At 56.3% G+C, this 25694-nt stretch overlaps 2 protein-coding genes across 2 annotated transcripts in view; both read right to left on the reverse strand.

Moving 5' to 3' along the window:
* PADI3 (peptidyl arginine deiminase 3) overlaps window positions 1-20369 on the reverse strand; it is a 31834-nt gene extending 11465 nt beyond the window's left edge. The window contains exons 1-9 of the mRNA XM_060626117.2: window positions 20215-20369; window positions 12488-12668; window positions 9865-9937; window positions 6385-6446; window positions 5337-5454; window positions 4582-4707; window positions 1958-2136; window positions 1631-1734; window positions 1395-1506 (exon numbers count right to left, since the gene is read on the reverse strand). Coding sequence (XP_060482100.2) covers window positions 1395-1506; window positions 1631-1734; window positions 1958-2136; window positions 4582-4707; window positions 5337-5454; window positions 6385-6446; window positions 9865-9937; window positions 12488-12668; window positions 20215-20306 — 1047 coding nt within the window. The 5' untranslated portion in view covers window positions 20307-20369. The remainder of the gene's footprint in view (window positions 1-1394; window positions 1507-1630; window positions 1735-1957; window positions 2137-4581; window positions 4708-5336; window positions 5455-6384; window positions 6447-9864; window positions 9938-12487; window positions 12669-20214) is intronic.
* A 2125-nt stretch (window positions 20370-22494) lies between these two features.
* Window positions 22495-25694, reverse strand: part of PADI1 (peptidyl arginine deiminase 1) — a 40062-nt gene continuing 36862 nt past the window's right edge. Inside the window, exon 16 of the mRNA XM_078452321.2 lies at window positions 22495-24589. Coding sequence (XP_078308447.2) covers window positions 24356-24589 — 234 coding nt within the window. The 3' untranslated portion in view covers window positions 22495-24355. The remainder of the gene's footprint in view (window positions 24590-25694) is intronic.

The raw sequence follows: 25694 nt of genomic DNA on the forward strand, positions 1-25694 counted from the left end.
CAGCTGGACAAGGCTGAGGGGACCCAAGGAGGTAGAGATCTGCCTCCTTCTCAGATCGCTCAACATTCAACCCAGTTCAATCCTAAGCCCTCTGGTCCTGGAGGCAGAGGTGGCTCAGCACCAATGAACTCTATATCCGGTGAGAAGCTCACTGGTACGTACCTGGCCCTGCTCTAAGCTCCTTATAAATATTAATTCCAGGAATCCTCATCATACACCTGCACAGAGGCACTATTGTTTCCCATGTGACAGATGAGGAAAGCGAGGACCAGAGAGGTCTAATTATTGTCCAAGGGCACACAGCTAGTCAGTGGCACAGCCGGGCTCCAAACCCAGCGCATCTTGCTCCAGACTCCTGCCCCGAGCTTCCACCTCACTGGAGGACCCTCCAGCCACGAAAGCTTCTGAGCTTGGCATTCAGGGTCTCCCGCTTCAGCGCCTCCCTTCACAGAACCTTGGCCCTGGCCCACAAGAGTGCCAGACATTCTTTCTCGTGCCTCCCCTCTCTGGGCCCTTGCACATGCTGGTCTGAGGACCAGCATCGCGGAACCCCGGCACGGCCCTTACCAGCTCTGTGGCTCTGGGCATTTGCCCCCCGAGGGTTCCTCAGGTGGGTGACAGCAGGGAGGTGTCGAGAAGGTGAAAAGGATACCACGCATGACCCCCCCCCCCATAAGCGCTTGATAAACGGCAGCACTCATTGCCCATCCGGTCCCGCCCAGGTGTCCCTCCTCTGGGAGGTCTTTATCCATCCCCCAGACAGAGGTGATGCCACCACCCCCCAAACCCTCTGGCACTTGGCCGACCCTGCCCCGCCCCCCACCCCACCCCCATCCCCGCTGCACCTTCAGCTACGGGAACGGGGGCTTTGTTGCAATAATTCACCACATCAGGGCTTCTCAGCCGCAGCACAACTGACACTCAAGGCCGGATCATTCTTTCTTGTGTATTCCCTGCAGGATGCTTAGCAGCATCTCTGAGCTCCACCCACTAGAAGACAGTAGCACCTCCACCCTGGGTGTGACAGCCCCACATTCGCCCAGATGCTGCCACATGTCCCTAGGGGGACAGAGCTGCCTCCCGTGGGGAACCACAGGACCAGGCTGCTGAGGGCAGGGAGTGTGTCCCACACCCCCGCCATCCCCTTCAGGGCCAGCCCCGTGCCCAGCCCACATCCTGTGGGCGAATGGGAGTTCAGTCTAGTGTCAGGGTGTGCCTGGGTCTCCGGAAAGTTCTGGAGAGAAGGAGAGAGCTCTAGGTCTAGAAGGAGAAAAAGGAGCGCCCTGGGGAGGACACTCACAGCCCCCAGGTCCCTCTAAGAATTCGTAAGTGACCTCCTCCCACCCCCGCTCGGGATACGCCAGCCTCAACCTCCAAGACGCTGTCCATGGTACCTGGATCCAGCGGTCATCGCGGTTCTCGTTCTGCGGGCAGATGGTCAGCTTGCAGCCAGCCTTCCTGGCCAGCTCCGCCACGGCGTCCACAAAACACGTGTTGTTCCCCACGCTGCAGACAAGCCCAGGGAGAGGGGCTCAGGACACAGCCAGGTCTGGAGACCAGAGGGGCCTCCGGGGTCAGAAGGACACCTGCTGCCCCACCCCCCCCCCCCCACACACACACACACACTCACCGGCACACGTATACCTCCAGGGGCGGCAGGGTGCTGGGCGTCATAATCCAGGGCGCCACACGGAACACCACGGTGTCAGTGAAGATCGGGGACTCGGAGAAATCCTGCAGAGGGGGAGGAGCAGAAGGGGAAGAGCGCCGGCCTTGGAATCCAGAGGCCCGGCTGAGTCAAGGACCACGTGGACCCTGGGCAAGCCGCTGGCACCTCTTAGTTTCTAGAGAGGCACCGCAGGGTGGTGGAGAGGTCTGGGACCCTTCATGCCAGCGGAGCCCCTCCCCCCCAGGACGGAGCCCTGTTCCCCCCCCCCTCCTCCTTGGCCACCCCTACCTCGTTGGAGTCGTCCAGCAGGGTGACGTGGAAGGACACAAGCCCCGTGAAGCTGGCGTCAGGGAAGGAGAGCCCCTCCACGAAGAAGCGCTCCTCGTCACCGTGGAAGCGGGGCACCTCGTACGACACCTTGTTCTGGCCCAGCACATGCCTGTAGGCCTCGCACGAGTCCTCGGGACCTGGGCGGGGACGGAAGGGATGGCCATGACTCCCAGGTGGGCCCGCAGAGCACCAGGGGCGCAAGAAGAAGCCGCCGCGCCAACCTCCCCAAAGAGCCTCAAGCCAGACCGCAGCCCCCACCTCTGCCCTCCCGCCGGCAAAGGAGCGACAGGAGCTCGATACCCAGTGTGGGCACAGCCCGGGGAGAGGCCGCTCCTTTCTGAGATGGCTGTTCAGACCTTCCGCAGGACGATCTGGCAACCTCTCACAAAGTCCCGTCTACTCCTAAGCGAGCAACCCCGTGGCCAGGAGTTGACGGAAATCTGTACGTATAAATACACGTACAAGGGTGTCCGCTGGTTCTTTATCCGGTCATTGAACTAATATTTACAGGGCACCTCCTCGGCACCGACAGGGCATGGTTCTAGACTCAGGAGCAAACTGGGAGCAAGGCCCGTGCCCTCGAGGCGCCTGTACTGTTGCAAAATCAGAACAACGGGATGTTCAGGGCACTGGATGTGTTATAGCACATCCACGCTTTGGAATACCACGCAGCTGTGGACAAGATCGAGGAGGAGCCGGATAAATACAGAAAGGGGTGTCGGGTATAGGATTCCGTGGGAGAAACCACTGGGAAAGCTGAAGACGTGCACGCCACGCACAGAGACAAGTGACGAAGAACACAGAGCGAATCGTTAACGATGAACACGTGTTAAGAGTCAGGTTTAGGGGTGAGGATAGGGAACTCTCATTTTTATTTAAAAAATTTTAGGGGCGCCTGGGTGGCGCAGTCGGTTAAGCGTCTGACTTCAGCCAGGTCACGATCTCGCAGTCCGTGAGTTCGAGCCCCGTGTCAGGCTCTGGGCTGATGGCTCGGAGCCTGGAGCCTGTTTCTGATTCTGTGTCTCCCTCTCTCTCTGCCCCTCCCCCGTTCATGCTCTGTCTCTCTCTGTCCCAAAAAAAAAAAAAAAAAAAAAAGTTGAAAAAAAAATAAGAAATTTTAATATTTATTTTTGAGAGGGGGGGGGGAGGGGCAGAGAGAGAGGGAGACACAGAATCCAAAGCAGGATCCAGGCTCCGAGCTGTCCGCACAGAGCCTGCCGCGGGGCTCGAACTCACAAACAGTGAGATCATAACCTGAGCCGAAGTCGGACGGGAGCTCAACCTACTGAGTCACCCAGGCGCCCCAGGGAACTCTCATTTTTTTAGCCACATATACTTTATAGTGTTTGATCTTGTTAACAATGAGTATTTTATTACTTGCATGCGTGTGTATCTTTAAAAGATATTTTATGTCCTTGCTCGTACGGGTGATAAGAGCATCGTGGCTATGTGAAGAAAGTCATTTTTTGGGGGGCACTTTTGGAAAGTCATTTTTTGGGGAGATGCACACTGAATTATGCAGGGGCACTAGCCATAGTGTCTAGGAGTGGCTTTAAAATACTTCAGCAGGGGCACCTGGGTGGCTCAGTCGGTTGAGCGTCTGACTTCGGCTCAGGTCACGATCTCACGGTCCGTGAGTTCGAGCCCCGCATCGGGCTCTGCGCTGACAGCTCGGAGCCTGGAGCCCGTTTCAGATTCTGTGTCTCCCTCTCTCTCTCTGCTCCTCCCCCGCTCACACTCTGTCTCTCTCTCTCTCTCTCTCTCTCTCTCTCTCTCAAATAAACAAATAGGGATGCTTGGGAGGCTCAGTCAGTTAACTTCGGCTCAGGTCACGATCTCACAGTTCATGGGTTCGAGCCCCGCCTCAGGCTCCATGCTGACAGCTCAGAGCCTGAAGCCTGCTTTGGATTCTGCGTCTCCCTCTCTCTCCGCCCCTCCCCTGCTCACACTCTGTCTCTCTCTCTCTCTCAAAAATAAAACAAACATTGGGGCACCTGGGTGGCTCAGTCGGTTAAGCATCCGACTTCAGCTCAGCTCATGATCTCACAGTTCACGGGTTCGAGCCCTGCACTGGGCTCTGTGCTAACAACTCAGAGCCTGGAGCCTGCTTCCGATTCTGTGTCTCCCTCTCTCTCTGCCCCTCCCCATTCACGTTCTGTCTCTATCTCTCAAAAAATGAATAAACATGAAAAATAATAAAATAAAACAAAACACTTGAGCAAACAGGATCAACGGAGCGAGAGAGGCAAGACAGCGGTAATTGTCGAATCTGAGTGGTTGGCCTGTGGGGGTCCATTACTATTCTCTCTACTTTTGTGTATGTTTGAAAGTTTGGGTAATAAAAATTTCTGAACGTGCTTGAAATACATTTTTTAAATTGATCCATCCAATCAAATGGCCTTGGGCCACAGTTCCCTGGGGACCCCAGCGGACCTGCTTTGAAGTTCCCACACCTGACTGTGCTTCATCTGACCCCCAAGGCAGGCTGGAAGCCAGAGCAGGGGCTGCCCTCCGGCCCAAGGTGGGGAAACTGAGGCCCCCCTCCCCAGCAGTGGGGGTGTGGGGGATGGGCATGAACTCACCGCAGGTGTGGAAGACCCGGGCCCACTTGGCATCATAGCTGGAGGTGTGGAGGATAAGTCTGTGGTCGTCAAAGAGGGCGGCGGGGCCTTGGGTCCGCAGGACCATGACTGACATGTCTTCCAGGTCTGTGGAGCCAGACAGGGGCGGCAGCTCAGGGGGCCTGTGACACTCTGTCTTCTCCTCCTGCCCACCGCGCCCCCTAAGGGCAGAGGGTGCCAGGACCCGGGTGTCCGAGCCCCAGCTCCGCCCACCCTGCGAAAACACTGGAAACCATGAAGACGCCTCCGTTTCCTCACCTGCCCAGAACTCTAGAAAGTGCAGAGGGGCCAGCCCAGTGCCTGGCACGTGACAGGTGAGAAGGTGTGGGGCAGGCAGGCCACCTGGCCGGGTGCAGGGGAGGGTTCTGGCCTCAGTGCCCCAGCCCGTCACTCCCTGCTGGCACGGACAGGCCCCTCCCTCCCTGAGCCTCAGCGCTCCCCTCTCTGAAATGAGGGACAGATGCGTCCACTTTCAGAGAGGCTGTATGCACCCATGTGTAAGGCGCCTGGCCCGCACCCCAGGCAACCACCGAGGCCTTCCTCACGGGGCTGTGGCACGCGGCGTGGGACAGACTTGGAACTCGGGACGTCCTAAAATGCAGGCCAGGGATAGACGCCCGGCAGGGAGGCCGGCCTTGGGGTTGGGAAGCTTCGGACCTGCCACAGGCGGGAATCCCGGTGGGGAGGCGGAGCGGTGACCCTGGGCTCCCCCTCACCTTGCAGGCAGTGCACGTGCTGGTCACAGTTGTCCTGGTCGTAACAGTTCGGATCGTCCTTGTCACAGTTCACCAGCAAGATGGCTCCATAGCCACTGGGCCCCCAGACCCACTGCCGCTGTCCATAGCAAAGCATAGCTGCTGATGGGGCTCAGACCGGACCTGAGCCCCCACCCCGCAACTCCTAACCCCACCTCTTCCTCTTCACCCTCCCTGTGAGGGTAGGTCCACTCTCACTGAAGCGCTTCCTGCACCTGATGTGGCAATGGCTCCCTACTGCCCACACTCCCAAGTCCAAACCACGCAGTGGTCTTTCATGGCCAACTGTGATGTGTCCCCAGCCAACGTCCCCTTCCTCAACAGGCAACCTCCTGATTACAGATCCATTCCTGGCTCCAGGCCTTGGCTCCCACTATTCCCTCCACCTGGAATGCCCTCCCTCTTGCATTTACGGTCCACCTGGACCTCCTGCTTTGACCTCCCAAGGCATTGAGTGCCACCACAGTCCAGAACCAAGTCCTTGAACAGTTTCATTCTTGGCAGAGTTCCCTTCTCACCTAGATCAGAAGGTTGGCACGCCATGGCCCGTGGGTCCCAGCTGGCCCACTGCCTGTTTTTGCAAATAAAGCTTTATTGGAACAGTCACATCCCTTTGTTCTATGTTAACTATAGGTCTTTGACACTACAATGACAGAATCGAATAGTTGCAACGGAGACCCTTTGCAATGCCTAAAATATTTACTATCTCATGTTGCAGAAAAAGTTTGCTGACCCCTGACCTGGATTGAAATTCCCAAAGGACTTTTTGCCACAAAGCGAGGCCCAGCCCAGGCCTGGGCATCTATATAACTTGATAATTCTCGGTAACGTTTTTGTTCTCCTGGTAAAAGAAGATCCCCAGTCATGCCTGGCTCCCATTTGGCTCCCGTGACCTCAGCAGCAGCAGGGAGGCAAGGGGGATACCTGTCATGACCTCGCCCCTCTTAACCCAACCTAGGTCAACTCCAAACTCCAGGCCCCTTTCTGGGCCCAGATCGAGATGCCCTACCTTGTCCACGAAGCTCCTGTTCTGTCTGCCCTCACAGTTCAGGTCACAATCCAGAGCGATGTCTGCAAGGGGAGGGCGGAGATTAAGTTACTAGGGGGTGCCCAGGAGTCCAGCACAGGTCTGTGGCCTCTGTTTCTCAGCCTCAATCTCAGGACCCATCTAGAACTGGGCAAAGAAAGTCATTTCTAAGAAGACACTGTCCAGAGGTAGAAGCATCTGAAGTCCCTTTCCTTGAGCTGGGGAACGAGGCCTTGGGGAAGAAGGAGGGTATGAGGAAAGGGCCAGGTCAAAGGGTGCCCCCCCTCCAGGAAGCCTTCCCCGACTCCTCCCTCTTCTGCATCCATACAGCCCTCACTGTCTGGGGCCTACCCTATACTGAGCCCAGGTTCTCCTGGACATTCTTGGTCTCTGTGAAGCTGGGGATGGGGCAGTGAGCCTGGTCGTTGGTGTTAGACGATGAAGATGTGAATCCAGGCTCTGGCACCTACTGGCTCTGTGGCCTCTCTGAACCTCAGCTTTATCTTATACTCCCCAATCCCAGCCCCCATCCCACATTCTCAATGTTTCTCCCTAGAAAGCAGGGAGATCTTACAGCACAAATGGAGCATTCGAAGGAGAGAAAGAGAGAGAAGGAAAACTCGAAACGAGTTTTAAATATGCAAAAAGATACCCACCCACCATGCAACAGGTGGGTGAATCTCATAAACAGAGTGGAGGCGGAAGAAGCCCAACCCCAAAGAATATGTTCAATATGGTTCCAACCACGGAAAGCTCAAAGAGGCAAAAATAGACTATATTCCTTATATATACATATCCAAGTGAGAAAACCGTAAAGAAAAACATGGAAATACTTATCACAAGATAGTGGTTAGCTCCAGGGGAAGGAGGGAGTTATAATCAGATTTGGGGACTTCGGGGTGCCAGTCATGTTCTAGTTCTTGACCAGGGTGATGGTTGTTCAAGTGTTTGCTCTGTAATTATTCGCCAGCTACACACGTGCACGCGTGCACGTGCATCCACCCCCCCTCCCCACACACACACAGAGCTTTATGCACTTTTGTGCATGTATATTTTCCAGGGGATAAGGGTGTGGGTTTGGGGAGGGAGAGGCAGGGAGATACCCAACCTCAGTCCTAACTAAAGGAAGGCAAACTAAAGCCAAACAGGGTAACTAAGTTCTCAGCCCGGGCAAAATGGAAAAGGCTGACAATGCAGTGTTGGCGAAGGCAATCTCACATGCTGTTGGCAGCTGTGTGAGGTGAGATGGTCTGTTTGGAGAGCAGCTTGGCAGCCTCTACCAAAATTGACAAGCCCTAGTCCCAGCATAAACCCCCCAAATTTACAAGGCACATTCTGCTTCTAACAGCGCCTCCTGCAGACCGAGCATTTTCAACTTTCTTGCAAAGTGCTCTGCAGGGACTTGGACCCGCGCCAACTCCCACCCACCGTCAAGGAGCTCCCTGGTTCCATATCCTTGGCAACACTGAGTTAAGCATCTTTCCATCTGGGTTCTGATCACTGAGGCTTTCTCTTCTGCGAATTGCTTGTTCATATTCTTTTTGCCTGTTTCCATTAGGTTGTCTTTCTTTTTCTTAGGGATTGGAGTTCTCCGTAATCTATATGCACTGAATCAGCCATATGCTTTGCAAATTTCTTCTCTTGGTCCAGAGTTTGATTTCTTTTTCTTTTTTTCTTTTTTTTAAGTAAATTTAAGCCCAATGTGGGGCTTGAACTCATGACCCCAAGATCAAGAGTCTCATTCTCTACGGACTGAGCCAGCCAGGCGCCACCATAGTTTGACTTTTTACTTGTCCTCTGTTACATACAAGTTTTCAATTTTAATAGAGTCTAATGTATCAATCTTCTCCCTTATGGTCTGTGCCTTTGTTTTGCTTGTTAAAAAAACATCTCGCCTACCCTGAGGTTGGAAAGATATTCTCTTCTAAAAGCTTTACAATTTTGATTTTCATTTTAGGATTTTCATTCCATCTGAAATTTATTTTTGAGTATGGTGTGAAGTAGGGCTTCATGTCCATTTTATTCACATGTGGTCACCATCTGAACACGGCTCTGTATCCAAGTGCTCCTCTGTCCCACTGGTTTGCATTTAACCCTGCATCAATTTCATACTGCCTCAAGTACTATGGCTTGAACAAAGTCCTGATATCTGGTACCACGAATACCTCCACCTTGTTCTTTTTCAAAAACGTCTTGGCCACTCTTGCCTTTTGCTCGTTATATGCCTTTTAGGATCAGCTCTATGAAGATCTATAAAAAAGTCATGTTGGAATTTGTGGGGCACCTGGGTGGCTCAGTTGGTTAAGTGTCCAACTTTGGCTCAGGTCATGACCTCGAGGTTCGTGGGTTCGAGCCCCGCGTCGGGCTCTGTGCTGACAGCTCAGAGCCTGGAGCCTGCTTCCGATTCTGTGTCTCCCCCTCTCTCTGCCCTTTCCCTGCTCATTCTCTCTCTCTCTCTCTCTCTCTCTCTCTCTCAGAAATAAACATTAAAAAAAAAGTCATGTTGGAATTTTAATGGGCACATAATTGAGTTTAGATTGTTTGATACTGTTCCAGAGCTCTTGCATCTGTTCTAATGTTTTGTTTGTTATACTCTTCTTTCCCCTCTCTTTTTGTTTCAGTTTAAGTAATTTTTGTTGCCCTATCTTCAAGTTCACTGATTCTCTCTTCGGCTGTGTCAAGTCTACCAACGAACTCACCAAAAACAATTTTTTAATCTCTGTTACCATGATTTTTAGTTCTAGCATTTCCATTTGACTCCTTTTTATAGTTTTTCTCTCTCTGTTGAAATTCCCCATCTATTCCTTCACGTTACTCATCTTTGCCTCTAGAGCCTTTGACGCATTCATCAAAATGACTTCTCTTGTATGGAATTTATATATCAATCTGTGGATAATCAGCACAAAAAAAATTTAAGGTGGAAAAAGCAAAGTCCAGTTCCATATCCACAGTATGCCTCCCTTTGCTTACAAAAGGGGGAATATACAGATATGTGTGCGTCCATTTGTATGAGCACAGCAGATCTCTGGAGGGATGCTAGGCTTGGGAATTAGAAGCCTTAGGTTGGAGGGAAGGAGGTTTACTTTTCAATATATACTCTTTTGTACCATTTGAGTTTTCTAAATGTAACTGTCGTGTTTTAATTTTTATTTATTTTTTATTTATTTTTTGAGACAGAGAGAGACAGAGCATGAACGGAGGAGGGTCAGAGAGAGGGAGACACAGAATCCGAAACAGGCTCCAGGCTCTGAGCCGTCAGCTCAGAGCCCGACGCGGGGCTCGAACTCATGGACCGTGAGATCATGACCTGAGCTGAAGCTGGCCGCTCAACCGACTGAGCCACCCAGGTGCCCCTTAATTTTTAAAAGAAAATGAGTTGATTTTTATAAAAAGACTCTTGCTCAATGTCATTCCCAACCATTCTCACTCTTGGCCGAGGCCCCAGCATTCCCCCCAACTTACCAACACAGGTGAGGTAGAGCACCGCATAGGCCAGGGGAAGGGGTTCGTGGCTGGAGTGGTAGGAAATCTGAACCTGTAGAGAAATGGGCCCGGAGTCAAGCCAGCTGAAGCCAACAGCCCCCACCCCAAAGGACAGGTCTTGGGGAACCTAGCAAAGAAGAGAGGGAGTCTCGGGAACCTCTGTGCCCTGAAGTTGCGTTCACCAACCCAGCTCTTCCTTTAGCCTTCTCTGTGCCACTTATTCTTCCATGCCTTGGTTGGCCCATCTGTAAAATGGGAACCATCTGTGAGGGAGTCCCTGCAGACCTGGGTCCCGGTGCTACCAATGACTACCGTGTGATTTTTGGCAGGCCCCTCCTCCCCTTTGGATCTATGTCTTGCCATGTGCAAAATGAGGAGGTCTGACTGGGCAGGGTTTATGGATCCTCTCTTATCTGTGGGATTCAGACAGACTTGGACTTGAGCCCAGCCCCTCTGGGTTCTGTGACCTTGGCCAAGGCCTTTCACCTTTCTGAGCTGTCTCGTTTCTTCATCTGCAGAACAGTGGCCATACAGGTCCCTACCATAGATGATCGTAGTGCCGCTCAGAAACAATACACGTACAAGACTCGCCCCGTAGGTAGTGCCCAAGAAATGCCAGCTATTGTTAATAGCGGGCAGGTGGCATTGTGTGAGATGGTGCAGGGCTCTGGGCTCAGATTCTGAAGCACCACTTGTGAGTATCCCCGGAAGAGCCACTTGTCCTCAGGCCTCAATGTCCCCTGCTGTCAAGTGGGGATAATGATAGTTCCCACCCCAAAGGGTTGATTGCAGGGTGTGACCATCAAGGAAGGAAGGCGTGTGACATGCTCAGCACAGCGCTTGGCCTGCAGCAAGGGCCCAGTAGCTAAAAGGCCAGGCTGACAATGGCTGAGGGTAACACAATTCAAGGCCCATGGATCAAAGCCCCTTCCACCCACAGTCCTCCACTTGCACGTCCCTCCTGATGTGGGTCCCTCAGCTCAGCCAGAAGGTTCAGCCTCTTATAGAAGCCATTCACCCCTCAGTGCTGGGAGCCCCTAAATCCTGCAATTGCTGACCCCATGTGTCAAGCCAGAGCAACGATGGTGGCCTCAGCCATACAATTACCCGGCTCCAGGCCAAAGGTGCGGGAAGGGGAAGGACAGGACGCTCCGACCCTCCTCAATCCCTCTTGTCCTTTGCATCTACACAGTCCCCCAGCTCAGCCCCTCTTAGGCGCCCTCTCAGGCTGGCTGGTCCTCTGGCCCTGCCCCAGGGCCTCTGTCCTGACCCTCACCAACTCTGTTCCTCACTAGATCAGGTGCCTTCAGGTAAGCCGCGCCTCGTTCTCAGTTTCCTCGTCTGCAAAATGAGTTCCTTGAGTCCTGCCCACCTGCGTCACAGTGCTCAGCGGAGAGGCTCGTCTCCGATACACAAATGGGGAAAGACGTGGGGGTGATGAAGGGAAATTGCTGGCAGGTCTGTGTCGAATACTCGCTCTCTTACTGATGGGCTATGTGGCCCGGACAGAGTTACTCTGAACCTTGGTGGCCCCACCTGTGAAACGGGGATCAGACCCCGCCTCTCCGAGCTGTCGTGAGGGCTGGATGAGGTCATGGTGCCCAGTATGTGGCGTATGGTCAATGGTCTTAAAAGGATCCTTTCCTGAAACACTGCTCCTGACATGGGGTGGGAACCTGCCACTCCTGCGCCACAACACCTGTCTCCCGTCACCCCTTTATGGGGGCATCAGCTGTGCCAAGCTCAAGGGCCACCCCATTTCTCCCATCTTTTATTCATTTTTTTTTAAGTTTATTTACTTTAGAGAGAGAGTGAGAGCGAGGGGAGGAGGGACACAGAGAGAGAGAATCCTAAGCAGGCTCCCCACTGCTAGTCGGGAGCCCGAAGTAGGGCTCGGACTCACAAATCGGGAGATCGTGACCTGAGCCGAAATCAAGAGTCAGACGCTTAACCAACTGAGCCTCCCAGGCGTCCCTCTCGCATCTTGTAAATGCCCCCTGCCCCAGCCAGAGCACTGCCTACAGTCAGGGCTTGTTAAACTCGCCGTTGGTGGCTAAATGAGCCGAGAGGAGACGAAGGGAGGTTACATGTCTCTGAGAAAGGGAATGGAGTCAGGAAAAGAATGGATTAGGAAAGATGAGGCACCCTGGAGAAGGGGGTCTCCCCAGGCACCAGCATCCTCCTCCCATCTCTGCTCTCTCTCCTTCATCCAGAGTGACAGAGATCACCTACTCAGCCCTCAGCCTGCAGGTAGGGAAACTGAGGCCCGACCCAGAAAAGCTGGGACATCTCCCCTCACAGGGGTCTCGGGAAACAAGAAAGGAAACCAACGTTGGCGCTCGTGTTCTGCCCCAGACCAACACCTGGGGAGGAAGGTGCGGTGATCATTCCCATTTTACAGATGGGGAAACCGAGTCCCAGAGGGCTGATGTGACTTGCCAGGAGACACATAGCTTATGTCTGTAAGTTGCAGAGCTGCCTGGTTCCAGGGCCGGGTGCTTACCCATCATGCTACCCTGGCATCTGGGTAAGCAGAGGGTGCTGGCCCTTGTGGAGCTAGCTCAGCGCCCCACCCCCACCCCAGACCAGGGGACCTGCTCACATGGCTGTCATTGAGGTCATTGCTGGGCGAGTTCATGACCACGATGATCTCCAACCCCGTATCAACGTGCCACCGTCTGGCGTCTGCACGCTCCCGGCCCCTCTCCACACTAGGAGAGATGTAGATGTCCACACCGGGGGTCCCGTAGACCTCGAACATCTCTGTGCCCTCAGGTACCGACCTGGGAAAGACAAGAAGCCATGGGAAGGGCCAGAGGGGGCAATACTCGCTCAGATGCTTGAGCTTTGGCGCAAACTCTTGTTTCCTCCGGGAAGCCTTCCCTGACCACCCCAGGCCTCACATCCCCACAGCAAGTTCCTGGGAGTGAAGCCTGGACCCCACACAAGTGCATACACATTCCCACATTCTGTGTTTATTAACACTTCTCTCGGGAGCGTCTTTGCCTCCCAACAAAACTGCAAGCTCTTTGCAAGTTAGGACCAGTTGAATGCTTTATAATTCCCCGGTGCGGAGCTGGGCACAGGGAGCTCAGCGGACACCAGCCTGCAAACGGACCCCCTGCAATTCTGAGACCATGGCTTTTAAGAAGATTAGTCTCCCTCCCCTCAGTCCCATTGCAGCCCTCTTTAGCAGGCAGGAAGATGCCCCTGGGCTCTTCTCCAGGGAAGGGCATCCAATTTTGTGCAGCGCCCGCTGTGTGCAGAACGTTGTTTCCTAGCTCCTTGTGTTCTTACAAGTCGGCCAAGTGAGCGGGTGGTATCATCTCTACTAGAAAGGTGAGAAAGCGAGGCTCAGAGAGATCAAGCCCAAGGTCGCACAGCAGCAAACGGCACGGGCAGCTTTGCACTCAGGGCTCCGACACAGAGCCCGAGTTCTTCCACGGCTCGGCAGGGTCACCGGGAAAACTTGGCCAGATCCAGTCAAGCAGGAGGGTCCAAAAGCCTATGTCGTCCGGCCCTGGGACGTGTTTCCCCCACTCCAGCTAGTCTGGCGGTCCTGTTCGAAATCATCCGTTCACCTTCTTACTGTCTATGGGGGGGTCTAGGGGCTCCCACTGTGCTCTGAAGCATTGCCAGGCTGTGGCAGATACATTCACTACCCTCCCCACCGTCCCGGAAACTTTGATCCCGCCAAGGAGTTAAGGACAGCACTGCCCAGGGCAGCCAGAGGGGGCTCAGGCTCATGAAGTCATTGGTCAGTGGGATCCCAGGTAGGGAGAGGCCACTATGAGCCAGAGGGAACAGAGTGCTTCCTGGAGGAAGCAGCACATGGGGGCACTGGGGGATAGCAGTAGCTGACCCTTGTTGAGCTCTTGCTATACAGCCGGCCCTGCGGAAGGTTCTTATGTGCATGACATCGTGCAATCCTCTCAATAAACCCAGGAGACTGAGTACTATCACTGTCTCCCATTTGACAGATGGGGAAACTGAGGCTAAGTAACCTGTCCCAGGTCATGGAGCTAGTAAACGGCCAGACTGGGGTCCCAGCCCAGGCCTTCCAGCTCCTGAGCGCATATCCTCACCTACCACCTCCCCAGGAGTAACGTCAGTAATCGTAGCCCCGGAGGCTCCACGGTTGCCAAGGCAGGTCTCGGCTAGGCTTTTCCAAACAGGATTTGAATCGCCACCGTGGCCCCGGGAGGAGGGCATGATTACTCTCACTTACATGTGACAGAACGGAGGCTCAGGATGGGCAAGAGACTTCCCCAAGGTTGCACAGCTGGCCGTTCAATTCCAGGCCCTTTCCTTGCCCTACTCCGCTTGGAGGAGAGCAGACCTGCCTCCAGATGCCCTCTTTGCTCCTCTACCGGCAGGAGCCGGCTACTTCCCAAGGTGGCTTTTTGAGAAAAAGAGAAACAAGGCGAGCCCAAGCTCTTCTTCATCAGGCGGGTCCAGTGCATGACCCTGCCAGGCGTCCTCACCAGCCGACACACCCGCTTCTCCTCCCAGGCAGGGCAGCTGCGTTGAGCAAATAAAAATAGAGAACACCCAGGTGGACTGGAATTTCAGATGAGCAACAAATAATTGTTTTAGTAGGAGGATGGCCCGTGCGATATTTGGGATATGCTAAAAAAAATATATTAACTGCTTATCTGGATTTCAAACTTAACTAGGCATCCTGGATTTTATCTGACAACCATAGTTCCAAAGCCTGTAATTTCTGGGGCTGGTGATGCCCTCTGCCCTGTGATGCCCCCGGGTGTGTGGGCCAGCCCGTCATGGGACATAGAGAAGCTGGACAGAGAGGCATAGGGGCACAGAGAGAGAGACAAAGAGATATGGAAAAACCCAGAAAAACGGAGAGCCACCAGGAGACACATGGAGACAGACCGGGTGTGAAGGGACTCGGCCACCCCAGGATGTACCCTGAGCCCCACAGCCCGCGGTGCCTTGCCTCCAGCTCCCCGGGAGGCTCGTAAACTCTTTATGGAAATTCTCCTACCCGTCAGCTGCTGTTTGGACCCCAGGGGCCCACGAGCTGGAGCTGAGCACCTTTGATGGTCCTTCTGGTGTGGAACCCCACCCAGCTCCCCCGCCCCAGCCCCTGGGCTTGGGGTGTCTCAGCCCAGCCCCCTTGCACCTCCCCGGGTGGGGCACCAGGGGATCCCTGATGAAGATCCCTTCTGGCCCGGGGGGAAGAAGCTGGGAGCTCAGCGGTGCCAGGACCAGAGTCAAGAGTCAGGTCCTAGACCGGGCTGGGTCGCGTGTAAGCCAAGTGACTCTGAACAAATCACCTCGCCTCCCTATAAAGTGGGATAATGACACTGACTTGGTCGACCTTATGGGCAACTGCAAAGCTCAGACACGATAATGGGAAGGGCTTGGAAAACCGCCCTCCCAGGACGGGGGAAGGGGTTCTTACAGTAAATTAGGAAGCAGGAAATGGGCAAATGGAGGCAGTTTGAGAGGGTGGGCTGGGGGTGGGGGGTGGTTCTGGGGACAGCCTCCTGGAGGGAGGCAGGGGAACCAAAGACAAGGAGGCGACGTGTCTGAGGGGAAGGCATTTTCCCGGTGGAGCCTTAGGAGGTCAAGGGTAAGTGCGGGCTGTGAGGAGCTCCTTTCATTTCATTTCCTTGTAACGAGGAGCCAGCGAAGGTTCTTGATCAGGAGGGACTAAGCCTGCAGTTGCTGAACGTTCAAATCCCAGGCCCACTACTCGCCAGGTGTGTGACCGTGAGGGAGAGGCCCGGCCTCCCCCTGCCTCAGCGTCTCCGTCTATAAAGCAGAGAAGATGAAAGGAGTCCGTGTGCATCCAAGATCAGCGGAAGTTGGGGGCGCCTGACCAATGCCTCACTTCACTCCGGAGAAACTGAGGCCCAAGAGAGAAGGGACTAGAAGGTAGGGCTCCAGACTCCTGGTCCAGTGCTCAGGCCCCATCAGGGAAGCTGTTAGGACGATCAAGGGGTGGCTGCTGGGAGAAGAGCCTGCATCGGACATGGGAGGGTCTGGATTTCCCATCGCATGGAGGACAGGAGGAGAAGCCAGAGGCTCACCCGGACGGAGTTCTTCCTCCGGTCGGGCCCCCTGCGCTGCCAGCACGCCGCTCTAGACAGTGCCCCAGCCCAGCCCTGGGGGCTTCGGGCTCGCCCCCGCCGAGGCCGTCCATGCCCAGAACATTCCAAGGCCTTTCCTCGCACACGGCGGTCCCGGCCAGCCCGAGGGCCCAACGACTCTGCCCGCACTGCCAGCCTGGGAGGTGGCGAATGGTGGGTAAAACGTTGTAGGGTGACCCGGGACCGGGGTGCTTCCTGGGGCACGGGACTTTCAGTGCTAAAATCTAGGTTTGGGGCAAACCGGGACAGCTGGTCAGCCTCACAGTGGCCAACCTCAGACCCACCCGTTGGAAATGCAGATTCCAGAACCAGAAATGCTGTAGGCAGGGCCCTGGGACCTGCGCTTTAAGCCATACCGATGCCCAGTGACGTCTGAGAACCACGGCTAAGGGTGGGCTGTGTCCCCACGCGTCGTGGGAATCACAGCGCGAGCCCACCCCCTCCTGGGAGTCAAGTCAGGTCTCCCTTGAGGCTCTGTGTCACCCCTTCAATGCTGAGGACACGGATGGTGACAGAGGCAGTCCCCACAGGCACACAACATCGGTACTATTATCCCCACTTTACAGATGAGGAAACAGGCTCAGAGATGACAGGAGATCTGCCCAACGTCACACAGCTGGTAGGTGACAGAGCGAGGACTCACAACCGACTCTGCGCCCACCCCCCCCGCAAACCCAAGCCCATCCTCTCCTTTCATGGGCCCAGGAGCCTTGGCCTCTGCGAAAACAAAACCAGACATTGCAGAGCCGAGAAACGGATGGGAGAGGTCTTTGGGGCTGGAAACAGGTGGACAAGTTGACCGCCACGGTCCGCACCGACACGGCCCATGGGGGCAGAGGAGACCAAGGCTCGGATGGCTCAGACTCTGGTGGCGGCACCAGCTGCCTCGCCCTGCTCAGCAGGGTCCCCAGATCCCACCTCCAACGGCCTCACCACTATCAGGGTCAAGAAGACCACCTCCCCTCCTTAGTCCCAAGTCCGTGCCGCCCCTGGGGAATGGCAGCCACATGAACCCTCTTCCCGAAGCCCAGATGGTTAAGAGAGTCGATGATGCACCAGCCTCCCGGGGCCCGGCTCTGCCCGGGCAGGTTGGCGTGCTCACCTAACACGAGCCAGTCGAAGGAGGAGACCTGCTTTGTCAAACCAGGGGGGGTGCTCAGACGCCTCCACGAGTAGAGCTCGAAACCCACTGATCTGTGCCAGCCTCTTCGGGGCACATGTGGGGAAACTGAGGCCCCGGAAGGAGCAGAAAGTTGCTCAAGGTGACATTGCAAAGGGCGGCAGAGCTAGGACGAAAACTCGGGGTACCTGGCCCCCGGGTGCCCTTTGCCTTTTCACTCCATTGAACTGCCTCTGCTGAGCCAGAGGTGACACGAGTTGTTGGCTGGTCCAACTAGGGCAGCGGTTTGCCACCCTGGCTGCACATTTCTCCCCGGGGCACGACTCACCACACCCATGTGTCAGTCTTCCTTCCCTTTCCCCACCGCCCTCCCCCCGCCCCCGCGCCGTGAAACCCTGCTCAGGAAAGCAAAGCCCCCTTATCAAGTCTGGGCCACCTCCAACTCAATGGAAGGCAAGAAGACAGAGTTTTGTCCATTGCCACAGACAGAGTGCCCCAGTGAGCGTTGCCTGTGTTCATCCTTCAAGGCTCTGGTTGGGACCCTTCCTCCGGGAAGCCTGCCCTGACCACTCAGCTTATGTTCATTCCTCTTGTCTCATCTCCCAGTTTGGTTCAGAGGTGGCTCCCTTGTCTATGGCAGGTCTGGGGACACTCGAGGCTGTCCAAAGGGCCAGGACAGAGCCTTAAAATGATGATGGTGATAGCGGTGGCAGTTACCATAAATGAATGTCCCCCACATGCCAGGCATCCCCAACATGCTCTACACACACGATCTCATCCCATCTCCCCACTCCCTTGAAGTGAAGGCCTAAGTGTTTGGGTTGCATCCTGGCTCGGCCGCTCCTCACAGGCTGTGTGACATGGGGCAAGTTACTTAACCTCTCTGTGCCTCCGTTTCCTCATCTCTGAAATGGGGATGATGATAGAGCATCCACCTGGCAGAATCGTGAGAATGAGTTACTATATATAAAGCGCTTGGGGCAGTGGCTGCTATGGAGCAGTCTGTAAGGATCTTCACTGATAACATTGTCTCCGTCCTCCGGAGGAGGCTACAGAGAGGTTAAGTGATGCTCCCCAAGTCAGACAGCTGCTAGGTCCCAGAGCCAGGGCTGAGCCAGCACACCCACCACCTCTTCCTTCATTGGCCCACGGTGTGGACACCCAGGAGGGCTGAGTCACGACCTCTCCAAGCCGGAAGGGACGTAGAGCTAAGCTGGTCCCGCTCCCCCTGCAAGACAGGAATCCGTCCGGGAGCGGTCCAGCCTCTGCAAGAACTCTGAAGGGACAGATTCTCAGAGAGCGGGGACCACGCCTCCTTGCTCACCACTGTGTCCCCGTGCCCGGCCCACACCAGACGCCAAAGAAGTACTTGATGAATGTGTGAGCGAGTGAACTGACAGCTCTCCGCCTGTCCCCCAAGGTGGCCCAGGCATAGAGGCCCAAGAATCCTTCCTTCGAGGGTGCCCGAGGCTCTGCCTCGCACGCTGGGGCCGTCCCCCCCACGGCCTCCTCTCCGAACCCCAACACGGCCCGTCCATTCACAGAACCCCAAGACGCTGCTGCCTTTGCCTCCCGTGGCCCTGACTCGCCCCCCCTCCTCGAAGGAGGCCCTGCAGGGGAGGAGCTAGCCCTGGCCTTCCCAGAGCAGGTCAAACCGGGGGCACATCTGCCCGATGGGCATGAGGCTGCCGACACAGGTGAGTCACCCCCATGGGCACACGGCGCTGGAGGAGGGGGTGGCGCCAGGCAGCGTGGACGCCCATCCTCCCGTGTCACTCCTGACACGGCCCCTGTGGCTGTCCCTCCTCCAAATCCCCTTCCTAATTCTCACTCCCCACCCACACTCAACCAGGCTTCAGCTCCCGGTACCTAGCTGTGCTGGGCCTGCTCCGGACTTGGTTCCCTCCCCTGACCAGCCCCTCACCTCTTTACATCTAAAGTCCTGGGACCGCCCCCGTCTCTGCTTTCAACTAAGTTCGCTCCAATTTGTACAGTCTTGTTCTGGGATACTGGTCCTCAACTGGGACCGGTTCCCTCCCACACACACACACACCGGGCACGTTTGGCAACGCCTGGAGACATTTTTCGCCATCGCAAGTCAAGGTGTGCTTCTGGCATCTAGTGAGTAGAAGCCAAGGGCGCTGCTCGACGGCTCACAGGGCAGGGTGGGAGACCTGAGACAAGGGAACAGTGACACGCTTCTGCCTTCTCCCCTCCCAGCCCCCTGACTACCTGTGTCCCCAGCTCAGCCTTGGAGCTGGGACCCCTGGAGACTCCCCAAAAGGCTCCCTGGGGGTTCCCAGAACCCAGGTCCTAAAACCTGCCCAAACTCTCCTTTTCTGCCTGAGAGAGAGAGAGAGAGAGAGAGAGAGAGAAGGTGGGGCCCCACCTCCAGCCACTGGCTCTAAGGACACGGCCATGGCACACAGTAGGAGCCTAACGTGTGGGCTCTGAATGGCTGGAGGAAACCAGATCCTTCCTCTCCAAGTGGCAGACAGCTAAAAGCATAAGACACTTGACCAAGGGGGTGGGGGGGAGGGGGGTGTTAAATCCTGGCGTTGACGCTTAGTAACTGTTTGACTTGAGCAAATGGCTCGCCCTCGCTGTGCCGTAGTTTCCCCATCGGTCAAATGAGAAGCTAGTAACAAACGTAGCTCATGGGGTGTCGTGAAGGCTAGATTCGAGCGGCTAGATTCGAGAGTTAAAGTTCGAGAAGATTGCCAAGCTTAAAACAGTGCTCGGCACATAGGAAATGCTACGTAAGCATAAATGATTTCTTAAAAAATGACACTCGCTGTTTGCAGAGCTCCTAGGCTGGGGACCAGGACAAGGGGAATACACCTCTTCCTATTTGTATGTATCCAGCCTGCAGGGTCCTCCAACGTGCCCAGCACCCTCAAAGGCCCTTGGACCAGAGCTCAAACACTGCAAACCTCTCTGTCCCCCATGCAGTCTCCGACACTCAACTCCCCTGGCTTGGGGGAGGGAAGCCGAGCCAGGCCTGAGCCCCGAGGAAATCCTGCACAGCGCCCCAGACCAGCCCAAGGGGCTCAGCACCAAGGGCCTGCAGACCCCCAGGCCTCTGGCTCTTACCCATAAATGTCCACGAGGGTCTCCACGCCAGCCACACACACGGCGCTGGTGGGATGCTCCAGGGACACACGCACAATCCTCTTCATTGACATGCTGGCCTTGGACCCGGACTTGAGCCACCAAAGCCAACACTGCCTCCCAGAGCCCTTGGCGTGTGGTTTAAAAGACCTTGGCCCCGCCTCTCCAGCCCGGGGTGCTAGCTCATTGGCTCCACTCCTGGAAGCCCAGCCCCTTCCCAGAGCTAGGAGCACAGGATTGGCCAGGAGGAAGCCTTCGTTTGCATATGAACCTGTTGCTCCGCCCCCAGCACGGAGGCAGTTAGTTTCTCTAAGGGAGCGTGTCCCAACAGGCACCTGGCCGGGGCACCGGGGCACTGGGGGGGTAGGGAAGGCAGAGACGTGGAGTATTGACCTGGGCCTCTTTCTCGACTTCCCACGCTCTTCCTCCTCACCCCCTTTCCTGCCTTTTCCGAGATGATACGGTTTAGAGGGGAGCTTCTCTGCCCTGCTGGAGGAGCTGGTGCAAACTCAGATTCCCAGGCCCCGCCTCCAGGTCTGACCCCGCAGGTTAGGGGTGCGGCCTGACAACTGGATTTTTTGTATAAACACCCCAAACATTTTGAGAAACTGAGAAACACCGGCTTTTTTCTTACGAGCATGGAGCGTATTAGCAGGACTGGATTTCAGCCCTACGTCAACCACACATCCTTGCTGTGCGGCAGCGGACAAGTCACTTCATTGCTCTGTGCCTCACTTGTTGCTTCTGAAAATGGCTCTTGCGAGGCTTAAATGGACGACGTGGGTAGAGCTCTAGTGTGGAGCTTGGCGTTATTCTACTACCGACGTTGTCATTATTTTTACATGCCAAACACTTGTGGAAGGGGTGGGTGGTGAGGGTTAAATCCCTCTCTGGCCAGGAAGAGCTTAGAATGTGGGCGTAGGAAGGCTTATTTGTCAGGTGGGGAAACTGAGGCCAGAAGGGGCCATTCGGCCACCTGAAACAGCAGGAGCAAGGGCTCTGGGGAGAGGAGCCTTGGGTTCGGGTCCAGACTCCACCATGCACCGGCTCTGTGGCCTGGGGGGTGGGGGGAGGGTTACGTTCCCTCTTAAGCCTTGGTTTCCTCATCTGTAGAGAATGAGGCTGATCACTAGCCTGGTAGAGATAATGGCGGGGACACACCCTGCCCGGCCAGGCTCCAAAGGTGCTGAATAGAAACTTCCTCCCTTCTCTCTGGACATGCTGCCAGTCTGAGACAGGGCGGGGACCAGGACCTGCTCCCCAGGGTCCCCAGTGGGTGCACTCCTAGCAGTTCCCGGATCTCAGCGGGACTCTAAGCCTGGTGCTCTTGTACCCAAGAGTCTGGGAAGGACGTTCTCAAGGAAAGCTGTTGGGCTGCTGGCTTCAGTGACCGCTTTACTTTTTTGGCTATAAAATGGCTTGCTGGCCAACTCACCTCTGGGTAAGAGTCAGGGCTCAGGAGGAAGCCCCAGTCTTCCTACCTGCTTATGAACCTAGTTGGGAAATAGATCCAGAAAGTGGAGGCTTCCCCCTGGCCACTGGACCACTGCGCTGGGGCCAGACCAGCCTCTGGCTCGGGGCCCTGTCTCTCCCTTTGGAAATAGACCCATGCCTTCACCTCCCCCCAGTTAATACCAGTGCTTAGAAACACATCTGGCATTCATTCAGACTAAAGTGTCAGTGGCTGATAGGCAGCATCTTTTTGCCTGAGTCCACAACAAAAGGTAAAAGAGAGTGACTGAGTGAGTGAGTGAGTGAGCGACTGGCAAAGGGTGCAATCGAGGCAGGAGCCAGCGTGTAGGATGCGAGGGACAATACTTTCAGGCCCCTGAAATCAGACCACCGGGTAGCTTGGTAACTTTGGAGGCAGGAATGAAAGGCAATCATAGTGGCCTTTGGCCCTGGACACAGGTCCCGCTGGAGAATCTCCCACCTCTGCCAATAGGGCCCAGCACACCTGTCCTCTGAGGGCTGGAAGAGATAGCCCAAGGAAGGGAGAAGAGGTGACGAGGTAGGACCCGCCCCTCGCCTGATGCCCATCTCAGCGGGGCAGTTGGCCTCAGAGCCACGGGCCTGTGCCAGCCATCCTGCTGAATCAGCCCGCCTGGCCGGCACTGGCCCCGGGGGTTGTCCCAGCCAGCAGAAGCTAAGCCAAGGAGCTGGCAGCTTGGTGGGGGGGGGGGGGTAGAACTAGGATAGGGCTCCCCTCCCCTCCCCACTCCTCCCCACAGCCCGACAAACAGAAGCTGAGGAGGCAGCCACTTGAAGAAACGCACGTTGACATTTTTATTAATCGGGTAGGAGGCGATCCATCACCCGGAACATTCTCAGAGGGGACATCGGGCTCTCCGACAGCTCCAGAAGCAATTCCAGGGCTTCCCACGCTCAGCGCAGGTCCAGAAGGCTTGCTCCCCACCCTCCCCATCTCTCTGCAACCTCCCTCCACCCACAGCCTTTCCCTGGGGAACCTCAACCCTGGCCGCATGCCCGTGGGCCCCGAAGGGCCTCCTTGCCGTCTTGGCTCGGGCTGGGCTGTGGGTCATGGTTACGAGCAGAAAGTGCAAAGGTTAGACCAGGAGTTGGCACGTGGGGTCCCACAGAGTCTTCCAGAAGGGGAAGAACCCAGGTATACCCCCCCGCCCCCCGCCAGCCACCTGAAACCAGAGCAGCTCTGTCTTATCCATTTCACGCGTCGGGTGTCCACGGCAGCCTTGCCAAGTGTTCCGTGGCTAACAGAGTTTGACCGTGGCGGGCTGGCTCAGTCTCGGTCTTCCCAGGGGCCACTGAACATCTAGGAGGCGGAGGCCCAGGGCTGATAGCCACCGCGATGGCCCCAGGGGCAATGGCGGGGAGAGGGCAGGCTGGCCACCTCGCGCCCCTGCGTGCCTGGGACAGGGGTCACCTCTCACCCGGCACTGGCCAAGCCCGTGCATGTCCCCGTGACCCCACCTGGGGCCAGGCTATTAACATCCCCTCACCCCCATGGCAGCTCTGTGCCCTGTATGGGAGGGGACACACGCCTGCCGTGGGGGTTTCCTCACAGGCGAAACCCAGGCTACGGGCAGGGTCTCCGGGTTGCTGAGAGCGACTGGGCGAGCCTTCCCTCCCACGGCCTACAGGGCGAAGGGGAATAATTAAAGACTATTAAAGGAAATTAAACCCCACCCTCCGAGATAACCTAATGGCTCCCCCCCCCACCCTCTTCTAACATCTGGGCTCCTATCCCCTGTGACATCTGGAACGGCCAGCCCCCTTCACATCCAGAGTCCAGAATCCAAAGCGGGGAGACCTAAGACACGGAGGCCAGGCCCCGCCGTTTGTCCTCATGCCTCGGCCCCCTCTACCATTCTGGCCTCCCGCCTGCCAGCCTTCCTCGCGTGTGCCCTTCTGAGGCCTCTCTCTGGCCTCTCAGCGTTTCGGGGCGGAAGCAGCCAGCACTCGTAATTAAAGGCCTTCTAAACAGGTAACAAGCACCCTTCTGAGGACGGAGTCAGGTATTAAAGGGTTTTTGTTGCCTTTTCTTTTTAAAGCAGGCCCCCAGATGCTAGGTTTTCCCATCCTTATTTGCCTCTATAAATACGGCTGAGGGGTGCTGGGAGGTCACATCTTGAGGGTCCCCTGCAGGAGAGGACAGCTGGTCGGGAAAAGAGGCTGCCTCGCCTCCCTGTGCCTGCCCTTACAAGAACCACAGATGGCCTGGACCCAGGCCCCTGCCTCTGAGCCCAGGCCCCATGGATGCCGTTCCCGGTGCAGACCCGCGAGAGGAATATCAGAACAGAGGGAGAGTGACTCAAAGTCGGGTACAGCTGCGGCCACGCACGGCTGCCCTTGAACGTGCTAAGGCCGTTGCTCTTTTCCAGAACCTCTGGGAGTGGCGGATCGGGAAGAGGGAGGGAGGAATGAGGACAGTCCCTCTCGGGCTGTGCAGGCCACTCCAGAGGTGAGGGTGTGGGCATCCGTCGCTGCGTCCCGGGGCCTGCGGTGGCCAGCACGTTCGCAGGCACCCGAGGAGAAGCGCCCGAGGCTCCCCCACGAGGACGGGGGCCGGGTGGAAGTTCCTCGCCCCCTTCCCTGGTGGGGCTCCCTGGCAGGTGGGCAGAGGGGACGGCGGGTGGAGGGGGGCTCAGGGCACCATGTGCCACCACTTGAAGGAGAAGGGCCGCCGGCGCACGTTGGTGCCACAGTGGATCTCCCCCAGCAGCTCGTGGTAGGACAAATAGTCGTCGATGAAGATGCAGCGGAGGCCCAGCGGCTCCAGCAGGGACCGCACCTTCTCCTCCAGGCAGCAGCGGCCGTTGATGATGGGCCCGAAGGGCTTGGGGATGCCCAGGTGCTTGCCTAAGACCACCATGTTGACCTGTAGACGAGAGAAGGCAAGAGGGAGACAAGAGGGGACCCATCCCCAGGTCCGACCCACCCTCCCCAGCATGCCCGGGCCACCAGGACTGGCGCTGCCTCAAAAACTAGGGTCCATGAAGAGAAGAAATGGATTCACAGTTGGAAGAGAGGATTCATACCACGTAGGGCTGCAGTAACATGCATGGTAACTCTGTACGAATGAAAGTCACCCCTTCCTCCCACGCTGTCTTCCTTCCATCAGAAAGTTGTCGGGACAATTCAGGGCAAGATTTTACCTTCCTCTGCCAGAAACCCTGTACAGCAGCTATCTACAAGGTCGATGGTGTGAATGTCTTTCTAGGTTTGGTGCACTTGTACAGTGCACAGCCTGCTTCACTCTCCCTGGAAGCCCTGATCGTCGTCACGGTTTACTGAACATCTCCTGCACGCCAGATACGTCATCACTATGCCTCACAGCCTCCCTGCGAGTCGGTGGCAGGGAAAGGTTAAGTGACATAATCCAGGCCACACAATCAGAGAATGCGGAGACTGAACTTTGACGTGGGGCCAACTCACGCCCAAACCCATGCTCTTCATATGCTGCCAGAGTGTGGCACGGTGGCTGCCTGGGGAGCTGAGGAGTTGGGACAAGGGGCTGGGAGCCCTTGGGGGTGCCTGTGTCTCCAGTGGCACGTCTGTTTCCCTGGCTGGGGGGCCCTAACACTGGGGAAGGGAGGTCTCCCCGGGGCAGGGTATGGAAGTGTCTTAGAGAAAACCTCGGCCCCAGATGGGTGGCCAGAGGAGCTGTCCTTGGTGCTCAAAGGGGATACGCTGAACCTGCTGTCTGGAGGGGAGGGCTGGGTCATCTCAGCATGGGGTGGCCTGTCCTGGGCTCTGTGCCCTCACGCTCTCCATGTTCTGGCCCCTCACCCTCCAGACTGCCCTGCAGGGCCATCCACAGCTGGGATCAACATGACCCTGGAGGGTCCTCTGGGGTCAGTCCCATGGCCTCTGCCCTGAGCTACCCAGTTGCCCCCTAAGGAGCCAGAACGTGCTGGGTAGTAGTGGGACAAAGGGCAGGGAGGGGAGCCAGGTCCGTTTCTTCCCACATGAGGACTCAGGAG

This window comes from Panthera onca, chromosome C1, assembly GCF_046562875.1.
Source record: "Panthera onca isolate mPanOnc1 chromosome C1, mPanOnc1 haplotype 2, whole genome shotgun sequence".
Lineage (NCBI taxonomy): Eukaryota > Metazoa > Chordata > Mammalia > Carnivora > Felidae > Panthera > Panthera onca.